The 17,122-nt window shown below is 41.3% G+C and overlaps 1 protein-coding gene across 1 annotated transcript; it reads right to left on the reverse strand.

The window, feature by feature from the left end:
* Nucleotides 1–5,847: 5,847 nt before the first annotated feature.
* On the reverse strand, nucleotides 5,848–16,630 carry dera (deoxyribose-phosphate aldolase (putative)). The gene is made up of 9 exons (XM_041255328.1): nucleotides 16,478–16,630; nucleotides 13,901–13,998; nucleotides 12,613–12,760; nucleotides 11,873–11,968; nucleotides 10,670–10,804; nucleotides 10,083–10,211; nucleotides 8,463–8,575; nucleotides 7,941–8,090; nucleotides 5,848–6,411 (listed from the first exon to the last, which is right to left on the reverse strand). The coding sequence occupies exons 1-9, from the start codon at nucleotides 16,506–16,508 to the stop codon at nucleotides 6,355–6,357; spliced, it is 957 nt and encodes a 318-aa protein (XP_041111262.1). The 5' UTR covers nucleotides 16,509–16,630; the 3' UTR covers nucleotides 5,848–6,354.
* Nucleotides 16,631–17,122: the final 492 nt, after the last annotated feature.

Raw genomic sequence — 17,122 nt, forward strand, 5'->3', positions numbered from 1 at the left:
CACACTGTGTCTGGCGATTCTCATTTTACAGTCTGCAGTTCCTGCAATAACACTTCTCACAGGTGTCACATTGAAAAGTACTGGACCAGCTCAGGGATAAAGGCATTCTTAGCAAATTGTCTGAGTCCACAATCATTTGGTAATGGTTGTGGCACTGCTACTAAAATAATTACTGTACCTAATTTTGAGCTTTAGTCACAAACCTCTAAGGAACCTTTTAAATCCTGTTTTGGTGAATTTGATCGAGATTGCATTTCATGAAACCCCCTTTTTATAGGTTAGGAGTTTATTCTCCATTGTCAAACCTGAGATAGGGTTTATAATCACTTTAAAAAAAACAAAAAACGATCCTTATAAAAGATTCCCTGAAAAATGTGTGAATAATTCAGATTTGTGACATTAATTGGACAGTATTTTTCCAAATATCTGCTTAATAACTGCTACTTTGTGTAACATGATATTTCCCCTTGTAGGGATGGTGGTACATTTTGGACAGTGTTTTGACACATCAGTGGAACATTGGATTGTTTGTGGTGTTGCCCAGGCTAGGACCAGACTAATCCCAGCACATAGGGACCAGTGAGACTGTAACCTACTAAACAGGATTCAAACAACAAAAAAGCAAGCAGCACAGTGAGGAATGCTGCACCACACACACACACACAGACTGAGACAGACAGACACACACACACAGACAGAGACACACACACACACACACACAGACACACACACACACACACACAGACAGACACACACACACAGACTGAGACAAACAGACACACACAAACACACACACACACACAGACTGAGACACAGTCACACACACATACAGACTGAGACAGACAGACAGACACACACACACACACACACAGACTGAGATAGACAGAGACACACACACAGACTGAGACAGACAGACAGACACACACACACACACACACACAGAGTGAGACAGACAGACAGACACACACACACACACACACAGACTGAGATAGACAGACAGACACACACACACACACACAGACACAGACAGACAGACAGACAGACACACACACACACACACACACAGACACACACACACACACACACACACACACACTGAGACAGACAGACAGACACACACACACATACACACAGAGTGCAAGGCAGGAGAGAGCAACATGTGTGCGATGCTCTGGGAGTGATGCAAGATTTGCATGGGTTATTGTGCAAAACCCAGAGGCAGGAAAGCAACATTTCAGGTACTGGTTATACAGCAGCAGATTGCCATAACTCTGATATAAACAGCATATCCTTTAAGGGAGGATGATTGCTATGGTGATGTCAATCAGAATCATAAACCCAGACTGAAGACAAAGCTCTTTCAGACTCTGCTGCCAGCTGGCCCTGACTGGTGTTATTGTTCTGCTTGTACTGAGTTATACACTGTGCTGAGATCATTGTTAGAACCAAGTGTTTAGCCTGATGTCTCCGTCATGCTCCTGTAATCGAGTTGCTACAACAGAAAGGACTTGATCTTGGCGAGCTTTAGCTCCTAAAGAATTAAATACAAAAAAAAAAAAAAAAAGTATCCCCTATTCCTCTGTGGAGCTATCCCAACTCCTCAGCCCCATACTGCCCCCTGGTGTTAATTTCTGGGAATGTAACTTGGACAGTTTTTTGCGGCAACTTAATTTTGCTAATGGCCCTCAAGGCACATTTTTGTAGCAACAACTGTTTGTGCTTTTGGCCTGCTAGATTACATGACTCAAAATCACAATCAGTGTTTAAAAAAACAAAAATAATTTATTGGCATATCAAAATCCAGTACAGTACCTGGCTATTTTGGCTCGTGTTGAAGGGTCATACACATTATAATATGTTCTCTTTAATGTGGTCGTTCGGTGGCCTTTTCATTGGCAGATGCTGCTGCTCTTGCTTCAGATGCCTTTTCTTCTGTATTTGGGTCAGGAGTTCCTAGGTTTTTTTTTAAACTTTACCCAGCAGAGAAGCATGATTACAAATATTTTAACACAAAGTAATACAGTACTGTATTCAAAAACCATTAACAGCTCTGTTCTACCCAGTAATCTTTGAGACCAGCACCATGGCAACTGAGAGCGTGCACCTGACCAGAAATAATGTACTGTAGAACTACTGTTGAAATTACCCATTTTCTTTTAATGTTCTTGTTTTACAATATCTCAAAGACAACCAATAGCAATAACATGTGCAGCTTACTTCCTGGTATAGAATCACTTCCTGTGCTTCAGATGCCCTCCAGTGGTCTTGCTGGAATCAAACCACGTGGTGTACTGCACAGGAAGTGGTTCATTGCATATCTATCTATCTATAGCATTGTACTTGCACGCTCAATTGAAGTACAAAAAAAAAAAAAAAAAAAAAAAAAAAAAAAAACCTCACCACAAGAAAAGAGGGACCAGGCATACTGCTACTCAGTGGTGACAAATGCATTTAAAATCGTGGTTTACCTTTGCACAGAGTGGTTCTTATTGCAATAATTCAAATTCTGTGTTCATTGTCTAGTTCTCAGCCATAGACGCGTGTAACATAGGATAGATCAGTCAGCATTTCTTTATCCTGTACTGGTATCATACTGTTGAATCCCTTTAAAAGTTTATCACAGTAAAGCTGCAAGGTAATTACTACGTTTTCCCATACTTTCCCCATGGTTATACTATGGATTTACCAGTTTACCATGTTTTAAATTATGCTTTACCGTGCTTTATTACACATTCCAATGCTATGGTAATATTGTACATGGGGCATTAAGCCCTATTTGAAATGCACACAAACATACCAGTTTGTTTCCATCAGTATACTAACAGTACAAGTATGTAAGGAATCCATTCATTCTTTCACCAATCCGAAGCGTCAAGGGCAATGCCTTTGATATTTAATTAAAAAGTAAAACAGAGTAGCTAAATGAAGGCTACATTTATGAGCCATTGAATCACATCATTTAAACTCACTTAACCCCCAGTTAATCCAAGATCCTTTCCTTTCCTGATGACTTTTCTATTAAAGATGCCCCACGAGAAAGATATAAAGTAGCTCTATTGGACTATAAATATAATAAGCATATTTATCTGTCAACACAAGAATTCAAGGCAGCTGGTGTAGTTTGAAAAACACAGCCTTTCCCTCAGTCCTACACAGAACAGTACCATGTGATGCTTGGTGTCCCAGAAGTCTCCCCTGGTAAAGGCACAGCTGCGAACGTGGTGTGCAGGGCGTCATACTGTCAGATGAGTGCAGGTTCCTGGCTGTGTGAAGTGGCTCATCCTAGCTGGGGATTCCAGAGGGAGTGCGGCAATGGCTCTGGCACTTCTGTGGGTTTGGGAGGCAAAACTATCAGGGACTGTTTCTCCTCATTGCGCTACAACGGACCCTACCGGAAAGGCGCCTAGTGAGATCAGGCAAACACCTGCAGGGTTGGTCTTTGTCCGCCATTTGCCAAGTATGTCAACTCCCACAAAAACACTGTTAAAGCCAAAGTTTGAAAGTTTGAAACTACTATTTCAGCTTATTAACAACAGGGATTCTCCATCAATAATGACCAGCGAGATCACAAACATTATGAATATCAAGCCTGCTCTATAGAATTTCCACAGCTCTTTCGTGTGGTCTAACCTAAGACTGCAGGAGTGTAATTAATAACACAGCAGTGGCAGACAGATAATCCAGACCTTAATAAACTTAAGTGAGGTTCAGTAATTAACAGCCGGCGATTAATATTTAAGGCTTCTTAAGGGATTAAAGCGTCTGCTCTTACAACGCAAAGACAAGGTTCTCCAGTGAAGGCAGTGCAGTTAATGTATCCAGAGAAAGGGTGCATTTTGTTTATTGAGAGGTTTCACTATTTTACATGCTGCAAAACAATTTAAAGTGTTGTTAGGGCCACCTTGCATCGCCACAAGGCCTGTGAGGTATTTAAATTATTCTGGAGAGATATCATTAGAGGCTGTCCAAATCTGTAAAAAAAAAAAAATAAATAATAATAATCTGCAGAGATTTTAGATATCTGCAGAGTGTTCTGAGGAGCATCTAATGCATTTAGTGTTTGTATTAATAATGGCTTCTAAAAATGAAAATCAAGTAAACATAACCATATCAAACAATGAATGTGTTATGTCCAATCTAATACATTTTGTTTGTCAGTAAAACTGTCAAACAAAAACATCACATTACATGAGGCTTCTTATTTTTCAAAGCCTTAACTCCGGTCTTTAATGAAGGAGACAAAACTGCTGCTATATTAACAAAAGTAGAATTGAACACCTAAGTTCTCTATTTCAGGTAACTTCCACAGTCTTGGACTGCCTCTTGATACTGCAATTGAGTGAAAAACATCCTTTTTTTAACCCTGTAAAAAGGTACAAGGGACATTGTAACAGGGAGAGATCTGTGCTGGCGCGTTCACAGGGCTGCAGGAAGAGGGTGGCAGTCGTCCACCAACTGCCTGCGAGTCATGGCAGTGACACGGGGAGGTGGGAAAGTGGGTGTGTGGACTTTCCCCCTCTCTGAATGGCTGAGAGGCGCGTCTTAGGAGATTGTTAGCCCTATAAATTAACGCTCTGTTGTTTCCTCAGGTCTGCCCTTTTAAACGCGCAGAGTGCGCGGAAACGCTGGTCCACGACCGAACGGAACGGAGGTTCAGAGCGAGACAGCGAGGGAGGGGAACCCTTGGGCAGATCCCTGAATAAGTATAGCTGAGCAGGCTAGGTAGCCGGCAGCGTAGGATGGTGATCCGGGTTGCACGGGCAGCGGCGACCGGGATATTGCTGCAAGGTGCAGCACCTTTTCTTTGTAGTTTTGTTACTGTTTTATTTTCCCTGTTTCTTTGAGCCTTCGATTTTTGCAGTATTGTTTTGAAGCACCAATTGCTTGGTATTCCCGTGGTTCTGTTTACCATAGTTGGTAAGCAGACCACGGACCAACAGCGCCCTCTTCAGGCTAAAGAAACCCAACGCGCCCCTGAAATAAAACTGGGCACCTGTGTGGTGTTTTCAATTACACCTGTCTGTCTCCTGGTCATTGAATTACCCACACCACTTCCACAGACATATATGTCCCACAAATAAATCTGATGCCAACAGAGTTTAAAACATACTGACAGGTTGGATCTGCTCATCCAAATAGCCAGTTTCCGCCTCGTGATAACTTGAGTCGCTCTCAAATTTATTCTAAGAAGAAACCGTTTGAACAGCTGCTCAATTTCTTTGTTAAAGTTTTTTTTTTTTACCCAATCTGGGATATTAAGGGTCATCTTTAATTAACTTCAACTTTTTTGGAAAGGAGAAAAAAAATCTTTAGAAACGAGATACAAAACACATTGGTGTATAACTTCATTCCAAAATACAGCAGTTCGTCAACGACTGGAGTAAACGCTTTGAAAATACAGCTCCCAGATTCTAAAACAGATTCCTGTCTCTTCATTCCTACAAAACTGATTATTGAAAAGAATTCACATTCACTTGAAGAGAGAATGATTCTCTATTCAGGGTTACAAAGACATGACATTTAGGGCTAAATTAGTAAAGCTATTTACTCCAAGTTGTTCTCTGCACCATTTTGTGAGAAAGGACAAACAGCCAGTACAGCTACCAAACCAGAGATAAACAATTAAAGCCTCTTTCACACTGGCATGGTCTACCAGTGCTCTGCAGGGCAGCTACACCACTTCACACTGCTTTTTGAAGAAGTAGGGTCGACCTGGATGACAGAAGCAAGTACGCAATGCCCCGGAAGCAGCAATGTTCACATTAAGCGCTAAATCATTTTTTCTTTGAAAAAGATCACAGCACAAGCTGTACTTTTGCCATTTGATACATTTTAAATCAATATTTCTTCACAGAAACAAAATGTAATCATTTATTTTGGCTGCAGCCTATAAAAACATAGTGAAAAGAACAGTGTAATGAAGCACAGTGAAAACATGGTCAAAGCACAGATGAGCATTGTAAAGCAGGGAGGTATTGTAAAGCATATTAATAAAAATGGCAAACTATGATAAATCCATAGTATGACCATGCAAGAGCATGGGGGTACACTGCAAAAATACAGTGGCAAACTTTTATACGGGAATACTCACTTTGCCATGAATGTATTATTTTTCAACCTGTGTCTAGTTCTATCAGAGGAGAATGCTTGCCAATGGGGACATTTATTAATATGTTACAGGCAAATTAGTTAGAAGAGACAGCTTGACATTGAACCGGACGTTTTCGACTGCGTAGTCCAGTCGGCTCCCCACTCGTCAATTACACTTGGGAGTGTAACAGAGCAGCTTGCTTTCCAGAAGCACTGTAGCCGTGTGTGGAAGGGCAGGTGCATGGAGGGGGCCTGGCTCCTCAACTATGCCATTGGAAGCTCGTGGTACGCTGCATATCTTCCAGTCACGTAATGAAAGATCTGCAGAGAGGGGAACAGGAAAGCACTTTGCTGCTGTCCAACAATACATACAAGAAACTTAACATGGTACAGTTGTGCACATGGCGACTGAAGGGGATGTGCAAGTCAATGCTGCATGCATACAATCTTACAAACAGACATTTACAGTAGTTTATAATTAAGGCCCTGTGAAAATCGCAGACATTTTCTTAATTCTAGGCAGTGTCATGTGTAAAGTATTGTATTTCGCAAAATGTGCATGGAACTATTTTATAAATTATTATATTTTTATTTATTTTTTTAAACATCAAATATAGAGATAAATGCACTGACATCATCAAAATCAATGTCAAAGTTATTCAAGCACTTTACAATAGCTTGTGAAACGGTGTTGTAATTAACAGCATGTAGGTAAAGTGTATCTGCAAGAACAGCTTTCAGTTCTAGTATGTCAGGTGCATGTTCACCATTTAGGTCTTGTAAAACAAATACAATGTGTAACCCATACTGATCTTGGGCATCAGTCAACTCGTCAGTGTGACCACTGACAACAACCAGACTGTTTTACCAATTCCACAATCTCCTGCTTGTGATACTTGGCAACTTTAGATAAGTATTCGTTTCTCAGCTGGGCTGATGAAGGAATCACTCCACCATTTGTTACGCTCAGTCTGAAGCATTTACGTAACTTTTGGTTGTCCAATTTTTCAAGAGGGATATTTGCGCAAACAAACACCTCTGTCAGGTCAAAATTGAATGTGTTTCATTCTTCATGGTTTTCATCAGACATTTTTTGTTTCTTTGCAAGCAAAGCAGTCGCAGTACTGCCCTGGATTTCCACCTTTGTCTTTCAGTGAATACTTGACTCTAAACACCAGTCAACAGCCGATTCTCAGTAGTGATCGTTGCAGGACACAGAGAAGAGCTTCCCTCCATAACTGTGTAAACTCCTGCTGGATGCTGCTTTACATGATCTGCTGCAGACACATTGTTAGCCTTTTTAGAGACATCCATTTTCTTGTTTACAGAGTGTGGTACTTTAATTTCCCGCCTAGACTACATATAGTTACATGACAACCACTGCACAGCATTATGTGCATGGTGAATATTAAACACAGGCACAGAGCAGAGCTGTACAGTTTCAGTAATGTGATTTTTTTGGTATGAAATACAATATATAAAATTGTGAAATACAAAAAATAAATACATTTATTTTTATATTTCACAATTTACACAGGGACTTATTTATAACAAGTGCTGGAAGGCTTCTTACGATAGCTTTTCTGACTGCTTACAAATACTCCCAGTATGCAGTTTAAAAGTTGCAAACATGTTCAACACTGAAGTTTAAAGGTTTAGAGCATTAAACAGAAACAGACACACCTGGCCGCTGACCAGCTTGGTTTCCAGTGTCAATTAAATTAGAGACAAATATTCTACCAAGCTGGCAGAAAAAGAAAGAGCTTTATAGATGAATGGAGGTGAAGAAGAAACAAAAAACCGTGAGTGCGAGTGTGAGTGAGTGAGTGTAAGGCTGGCTCCAGACTGACCTGCCTCTCAATGTCACTCAGCAGGCTGCTGGCTCCCAGGCGGAACAGTGCGGGGCTCAGCCACTCCTCACCCAGCTCCTCCTTGATCAGGGACAGCCAGAGCAGAGAGTCCTTCGCACTGCGGATACCACCTGCCGGCTTGAACCCCACCTGAGAGAGATGGAGAGAGGGTGTGCGAGACGGATTGAGGGGGAGAGGGACAGCCAGGCCAGAGAGTCCTTCACACTGCGGATACCCCCGGCATGAACCCCACACAAGAGAGAGCAAAGAGGGGGTTTGAGAGAGGGAGAGAGGGGCAGCACGGCCAGTCCTTCACACTGTGGACACCCCCCTGCCAACATAAACCTCACCTGGGAGAGAGAACAGAGGGGGTGTGAGAGAGGGGAAGGGTGAGAGAGGGAGGGAGGTTTAAACTCCATCTGAAAGAGTGGGACACAGAGGGAAAGGGAGAAAGACAAGGGCTAGAGAGGGTGTGGGACAGAAAAAGAGAAAGGCAAGTACCCCGCGTGCTTGCTGTCCTACCTTGACGCCGGTCTTCCAGAAGTACTCTCGAATGGCTCGTACCATCACTATGGCAACGGGGAATGTAGCGTTAACCCCTTCCTTCCCAGTCGATGTCTTAATGAAGTCCGAACCTGGAAGATCAAAACAAGACACATAAATCAACTGCTTCAAAAAAATTATATATTCATATTTTTTTTGCTGCTCTCACGTTTGGTGGCAATATCATATTCTATCATGTATTTCACATACAGGACAGTCATTCACTATAGGAGTAGATCACCTACAGCTATTGTCAGAGAATATTCGTTCCTCCTAGGAACCAATATTCAAGAATACTGGTTCACCTTTCAAATATATGTACCCCCTTATATGTAAAGATACGATACAAAAAAATAAGTCTATATCCATACATTTTGAACTAAAACCTTACTTTAAGCCTTAAAAAAACCTTAACACAAAACCCTAACCTCCACTCTGACAGGTCCAGTCTCACCCACAATAATACATGACAACATTGCCCACATTTAATAGCATTATACCTGCAAATATTCGTTCCCCTGAGGGAACAAATTTTGGAGGGAAATGATATTAGTTTACACCGGTAATCAACTGCATTCACCAGAAAAGCATATGTGGGTCAATTAGCGAACAGCAGTCACATTGCTGTTAATCACCAATGTAGTTCATTTCAGACGAAGTAGTAGTCAAATGAAATGAAGGTTAATCAGCTTTCCGATAAAAATAGAAGATGGAATTGTGCCTTTAATAGATTTACCACAAACTGGAGACGTATAAAAATCAGTCTCTCTCTGTTCAGGCAGCAAGTTTAATAGCTGCTTGGCACCTCATTACTGAACAGAACAAGATGAACCGTTTCCAGTTCATTAAAGCAATGTTCTACAGGGTTCCTTTTCTTTTACTTCCACTGTCCTGCTGATTCTTTACGGGGCGTCTTAATTACAGGATAATGGATAACGGTTATTAAACGTAGGCTGCGCTAATGAAGCTCCATTCATTTTGCCAGCCGGGGAGAGCGCTGGGAGGGCCAAATAAAAACTGCCAGCTTCAGAGATTAATGGATCAAATTATTATTCAATTTCAGAAATCTCATCCGGAATTCATAGAAACAAGAGGAGATTAAGAAAGGAGCGGCGTGACAAAAGCGATGCATTTTAATAATGATCTTAATCAGACCCCGGGACAATTTGGAAGTGTAATCGGTTTGAGACGTGATTATTAGTTAAGCACACAGTCGCGGCTTGGATTTCTCATCAAGGATGAGGGGAGAGGGAGGGGGAGGAGGGGGCAGACAGGTAGAGTGAGGCAACAGCGCCATGCTGTGGAGGCTAAAGGGAACTGCAAGTGTCTTTTATTAAAAAAGAGTTGCCGTTCCTGTTATAAGCCAACAGTGTCATAACTGCATAGCTTACAGACTGCAGAGTTCATCAAAACAGCTGCAATTCAGATCTAGGGTTAAAGACTAACTAGCTTCAAATTTGATTTTTTATTCCTGTTCCCTAACCCAGTTTACAACCCTCTTCCTGTGTTTACACGGCTGCATGTAAAGGAGGTAACTGTGGTTCTAATGCATGCGGTTCAGGTGTGGCAAGCGAGTGCAGGAGGGGTGAAGGGGGTTACCTGCCATCATGGCCACCAGGCTGGCTTTGTAGATGTTGCTGAAGGATCCCAGCTCCCCCACTGCCAGGATCGTCTTCATGTGAGCTTCTCCGCAGGCCTCCCGGAACTGCCGGATCTCATCGTACAGAGCTGGGCACAGAGCAACCAAACACACATCACACCCAGCACAGCAGCAACAAGAGAGCTAGCTCTTACATATCATGATAATCCAGGGTGGAAATAAGATTCCTATTGCATCGCAGTCTCACCCATTCCAGATTTCACTACGTGCTTGAATAGCCACAGTGTAGGGAACAAGCTCCGGTGTGTCTTATTAAACTCATAGTAAAACCAGGAATGGATCAAACCACTATGCAACGGAAGTCTTAGTTCCATCAATGCTGTGTGCAATTGCAATTTCTGCCCCCCTGCAACTGCAGCAACTGTGACCTAGCACATGGTAAAATCTCAGAGGGGACCGAATTTAAAGCTTCTTGTTCTTATTTCTGAATAAAACCCACTCAGTGTGACTGTGAGCACGAGACAGTGTCTGATGGCACTCCTGCCTGCACACACAGGGATGTAAGCACTGAGATGCACCTACTTACCTTCCCACTGTGCTGTGAGAGCCAGGGTCCGGTTGATGACAATGTCGATCTCGGAGGCTCCGTCCTCCAGCGCCATCCGGACCTCCTCCAAGCGGGTCTTCAGCGGAGTCTGTCCTGCTGGGAACCCCGTCGCCACTAAACACAGTACAGAACCGGCTCGGTCAGACAAGACTGATCCACAAGCACAGTCAGCAGGGTCAACGTTAACACAACAGTGAACACCAGCAACCTTGCAAGGAGCCGCACTCCATGCTGTATAAAAGGTACCAGGCAGGGTCGTTAACCGTTGTATTGCATTATGGTTATTTAGTATAGTACATGCAGGGTTGTTATTAGGGCTGTGATGATGCTTGTAACTGCCGTTAAGAAATGTGAAATTGTTAGGCATTAACTAAATTGAATAAAACGTGTCACTAACTCAACATAAAACAATGCGGTCCCTCGGTTTCCCTTGCTTGGACAATTATTGAGTATCAATAAATAACACTCTGACAGTGTATACTAAAAGAAACTTGATAAAGACAATTAAGACATTGGAAGAGACTTCTAGTCGATACAAGTGACATTGCATTTCTAACGTTTCTTTTAGTACTTCTAAATTGAGTGTTAATTGGTTACAGGTGAAGAAGGACTGTTAAGAGTGTTAAGCATGTTTTATCACAATTGGATAAGAGGTTCTTCAGGTAGATGTAAAACTCTAATGGGACATGCAGACATACAGGCAGGCAGACACCCCACCACTACACCCCCATGTGACATGGTAGAGACACTGGTGAGGCTGGTTTCCATCAGGGAGAGAGACTTGGCCACAAGAAGTTGCAGTTTATTGAGCATGTTTAATTACACAAAACACAACAAAAACAAAACACACAAACAAACAAATATAAAATAAAACGGTTGAAACAAAAACAACTGGACATCAATTCTTACATTATGGCCCCAGCCACATTCACATGTGTTCTGGCAGGGAGGAATTTCACCCCCTCCCTGCCAACCCCAATATTCCCCACACACCCCCACACATTACACAGGCTGGGCTTCTACCCTGCCAAACCCAACGACAAGATTTCATGTTTGACTGCTATTCCTCTAGTTTTAAAAATGTCTAGACAAACAATTAAAAAATAGTGGTTTATAACATGGTGAAATGTCCTGTTTGGTTGATGCATGAAGCAGGGGAATGTTTGGATTGTTCGAGCTCACCTGAGGCAACAGGAATGTTACACTTGGCAGCCTGCAAGGCTTTGACAGCATCACACACTCGCGATGGGTACACACAGACAGCTGCCGAGGTTATACCTGCAAAACACAGAGCTTGCAGTGATTCCCTTAGAAAAGTTTACCACAGGGATTTTGCACAGTAATTTTGCCGTTTTTCCCAAGGCTATACTATGCATTTACTACAGCTTACCATGGTCTGCACTGTTCTTTAATGTACTTTATCACGCCTCTCCCATGCTTTTCCACGCTTTCACTAGGCTGTATTACACTTATGTGGGCTAATGCCAAGGCATGTTCCAATTTATTATATAAAGTGACTCATTTAATGATGGACAGAATCTCTTTTGATTACCTTGAACGCACAATTCTGCCAGACCACATAAAAACTAACCCCCACATGTGGTTCTTAATCAGAACACTGAAGAAAGCATGAGCCAAAGTGTCTGTCTTCTTGACTTAGTTTCTTAAGGGTTTAACACATAATTCTGCTTTTAACTTATGAATCCATGCTCACCGGGTCAGAATTTTTAACTCTCATCCCAATGCATTCTGGTAAGTGACGTCCTGCTTCTCAAAGTAAGAAAAAAGTGAAAGGTACAAGTCTCTACAAAAGTACCAGAGACAGGTCAAGTGTAACAGAGTGCACTGCGATGTCAGTTTGAAAAGCCTGAACTGTCTTAATGAAGACACGAGCCCCATGGTGGCCCTGGGACGATCGTTACCTTTGTCCTGCATGCCCATGCTCTCCATGAGGTCGTCCCGGATCGGGTGCTTTGCTTTGAAACACAACCTCTGCACATTGGAAGGCGTGTCGTCCCCAGAGAGGGTGGTCAGGTCTATACAAGTCACTGCCTTCAGCAGCCATGCAGCCTGGGACAGACAGAGCAGGGTGATAATACTCATCACTGAAGACACATCTGCAGACAAAACTTCTCCATAAACACTACCTGGGTATTTCAATGGTGGAAATAAGACTTATATTGCATAGTAGTTTCACACATTTCAGGTTTTAATACAAGCTTGATCAGCCAGTGTATAGGTAATAAGTGTATGATTAAACTCATAGTGAAACCAGGAATGCATCAAACCGCTACGCAATGGCAATTTTATTTACATACCTGTATACGATAGATCGATATACTATATGTTGAAATAATTCTGAACAATGATCCCAGGTTATTTCTATTAGTTAATTTGTCGCCTGTTGAATTTTGCATTATGGACGTGTTCTCTGTCATGTTCAACAAATAATTATTTGCCAGGCTTACAAACTACTCCAGCAAAAAATACTTTTTCATCCACATCTGCGCCTGAAAACGAGTGAGTGCAGCCGTAATTTCTCCTCTTCTTTATGATGTGTAAAGCTCCATTACTGTGGGGTAGTGAATGCGTTTCCACAGCAGCCTTTCAAAGTGTCTTCAGTAACTATAGCAGCTGCCCTCAAAGTTTATAGTCCAAAGGCACTTGTGTGTGCTTCTCATGATTACTTTCATCTTGTGACATATAACAAGAAATATATTGCAAAATGAAACAACATTAAAATAGTGATGTATCAGATCTGCACAAAAGCAGAGTGTAAGCACAGAGTAAGCAGACTTCAATGTCTTTAACTCCCTTCTCAATACATCAGGATCAATTTGCAGCACACATTGCTGGCATAACTGAGGACCACTTTCACTATAACCCCGTTACGTTCCCTTATAAAAGTTTACCACATCATATTACACATTCCCCTTGCTCTTTTCATGGTTATACGATGAGTTTACAATGATTTACCTATGTCTGAAATGTTTTTATTTTGTGTTCCCATACCTTTCTGTGCTTTACAATGCTTACCTATGCTTTATTATATTTTGCTTTGCTTTTACGATGGGAAACTATTATAAGGCTTAGTTCACCCTGTTTTTTTTTTTTATGTGTTATACCATACCTCTCTGTGCTTCCCCATGCTCTGTGATTACACTGTGTGCGTTTCCTATGTGAGAACAATGCACCTCCTTGCAGCCTCACCTGCCACTCTTTCTTCACTGCCCTCCGCGTCTGCACCTGCTGGGCTCGTCTCAGCACACCCTGGTGATTCACTCGCACTCTGGAGACCCAGGCCAAGTCTGGAATGAAGCACAGCATCCCCGAACACTTCTTACTTCAACACACATACTCCCCAAACACTTCTTACTTCAACACACATACAACCTGACTGAAGCTAGACATGAATACCACCCAACACAGGGGTGGGAACAAGACTCCCAATGCATAGCGCTTTGATCCATTCCTGGTTTTACTAGAAGTTTAATAAGACACACCTGAGCTTGTTACCTACACACTGCTGCTATTCAAGCTTATAGTAAAACCTGGAATGGGCGAAAACGTATTCCCATCCCTGCAACACATTGTTAATTCAAATTTAGAGACATTGGTTATCAACAAAGAGTTGAAAGTATGAGCCACGTTCATACCCCCTAATGGTTTCTGAGAACAGGCCATTGATTCCTTATCCCCAGACTTCTTGGGGCTGTAACAGGGACTGTTGAGGGAAAGTCAGGTAAAATACTGTATTGGTAAGTTTGATGCATGGAATGACTTCTGAATTAGTGGACAATGGAATACTATGATACCATACCCTCTGACAGTTCTGATTGGTACAATACCAGCTGTCTCACTGTGGTACCTGATCCTCACAGCTTGATAGCGTGAACCCAATTCTGAAATCCGCTCCGCCCTGACAATGACTGTGCTTTGTTGTGATATTAGAACATAAGAAAGTTTACAAATGAGAGGAGGCCATTCGGCCTATCTTGCTTGTTTGGTTGTTAGTAGCTTATTGATCCCAGAAGCTCATCAAGCAGCTTCTTGAAGGATCCCAGGGTGTCAGCTTCAACAAAATTACTGGAGAGTTGGTTCCAGACCCTCACAATTATCTGTGTAAAAAATGCCTGCTATTTTCTGTTTTGAATGCCCCTTTGTCTAATCTCCATTTGTGACCTCTGGTCCTTGTTTCTTTGGGTCGACATTGTCAATAACTCTTAGAATTTTGAATGCCTGAATCAGGTCGTCGCGTAGTCTTCTTTGTTCAAGACTGAATAGATTCAATTCTTTTAGCCTGTCTGCATATGACATGCCTTTTAAACCCGGAATAATTCTGGTCGCTCTTCTTTGCACTCTTTCTAGAGCAGCAATATCCTTTTTGTAGCGAGGTGACCAGAACTGTGACCAATTAACCTGAAAAGCATGTCTTTGGACCGTGAGAGGAAACCAGAGTACCCAGAGAAAACCCATGCAGACACAGGGAAAACATGCAAACTCCACACAGACAGACCCCTAGGCTGGAATCGAACCCAGGACCCTGGCGCTGAAAAGCCACTGGTTATAATATGGTGGCACGGTACATTATAACCAGTGAAAAACATTTTAAAAGAAACTTCATGCTCTTCTATGAAATTTCACTAGAATCTGACGCATGTACTACTGCCAAAAAAACTTACTTGTAGGCAAGGTAAATGCAGCTATTACATGGATCAATTCTGAAAAACATCCCTTCAAGTAACTGTATTTTTTTATAATGTGTAGTTTTTACAGTTTAAAAACCAAAACAACTACCTTAAATTTGGTATGATGATAATAATAATAACAATAATAATAATAATAATAATAATAATAATAATAATAGTAATAATAATAAAGTTTAAAGTTAAGATATTTCAAAATTACAATTTTTTTTGGACAGGAAGCATTAAGTTAACCCATTAAGTGCCATTGTCCTCATTTGAGGACAGGCTACTTTCTAATTTTTTTGACCATTTTTAACTGATATCATCCAACAATCATTTTAATTTTCTCTTTAACTATATTGTTATGATAACTTACTCTTATTTTGTTAACCGCAAAGGTTAAGTCTAAAAAAAAGGTTATCAGTTTACATAAATACAGCGTGTGTCCTGGTTTTTTTTAAAGAAACATAATTAGGTAATTCGTGTGTAAAGTTGTCCAGTTCAGTACGGAGTCTAGCTCGAATGTCCTAAAGTTAAATCCCATGGTCTATATATCCTGAATCATGGGTGGATCATTATCTCCGACGTTCTGTGTTGGACCTAAGAACTCAAAAGTCTGACTGCTCACCAAAAAACGTACTACTTACACTTTGAGTGTTTTATGTAATGTATCTTATAAAATGAAATGCATTCTTGCTGGTAAATTACCGCCAGCTGGTCTCGCAGTAGCTTAAATTTTGGGGAATATATTCTGTACACGTTTTTTTTTTTTTACATGGCTGTAAATTGGAATCATGAATTCTGATGTGCAATGCCTTTTCATTCCAATACATAGTGCAGCATGGTCACTCAGAAGTGCATACAGTAAATACAAACAATTTTAACAACAATCATTTACTTAATATAGAAATTATCGATAGCACACCACCTGACCTTAATGGAACTCGGCCCAAAAGTTCAACTATTTCTGTAGCAGACAAAAACAGCTCTACATATCGACTCAGTACGGTATTCTAACTCAAGTGCAGTAGCGCAACCCAGCATGTATAAGTGTTAATGTTCAAAAGCAATCGCTATTGTTAACCTCTTAGGCCCTTACCGAGTTCCATTCCCGGGTTTCTTGCAGACATGACGCTGACGCTTTACAGACAGACGCGAGGAAAGTGAATTTTTAGCTCACAATTGCCACCACAGAAAATATGTAACTGCAGTAGTAAAGTTCAGTTTGACAGTCGCTGTACTTCCTGGGTCTTTCGTCATTTCCCTCCCCGTCGCCATCAACACCCCCTTACTTTGACCAATCCCGTTCTTTAGTTTTGTAATCGCAGTGACCAATGTAAATTATTCTTTCTGCTTTGCCAGCAAAAGTAAATTAATTGCTAGCAACCACGCATGTGTGGTAAATATAGCTAGCTGATTTTAGAATCGATATCTGAAACTGTTCAGCCGGTTAGAAAATGTAAATGCTTGCCTATGTAGCACAAACGTTGTTTAAATGAAATGTAAGCTCTCTCTGTCCCATGTGTTTAGAAAATTGTTCTGACATGTATTCGAATATATAGGAAAGGCGCATCTCCCTGTTGGTGTTATATATATATATATATATATAACATACACACACACACAGATTATATATATATATGGTGTAACACACACACACACTTATTGTGGTCATTGTTGAATAACACGGTTTAACAACTTCAACTGCCAAAATATCAATATTTAAGTCTGTATCTCAAATTGT

The sequence above is a fragment of the Polyodon spathula genome, chromosome 7 (assembly GCF_017654505.1).
Source record: "Polyodon spathula isolate WHYD16114869_AA chromosome 7, ASM1765450v1, whole genome shotgun sequence".
Taxonomy (NCBI): Eukaryota; Metazoa; Chordata; class Actinopteri; order Acipenseriformes; family Polyodontidae; genus Polyodon; species Polyodon spathula.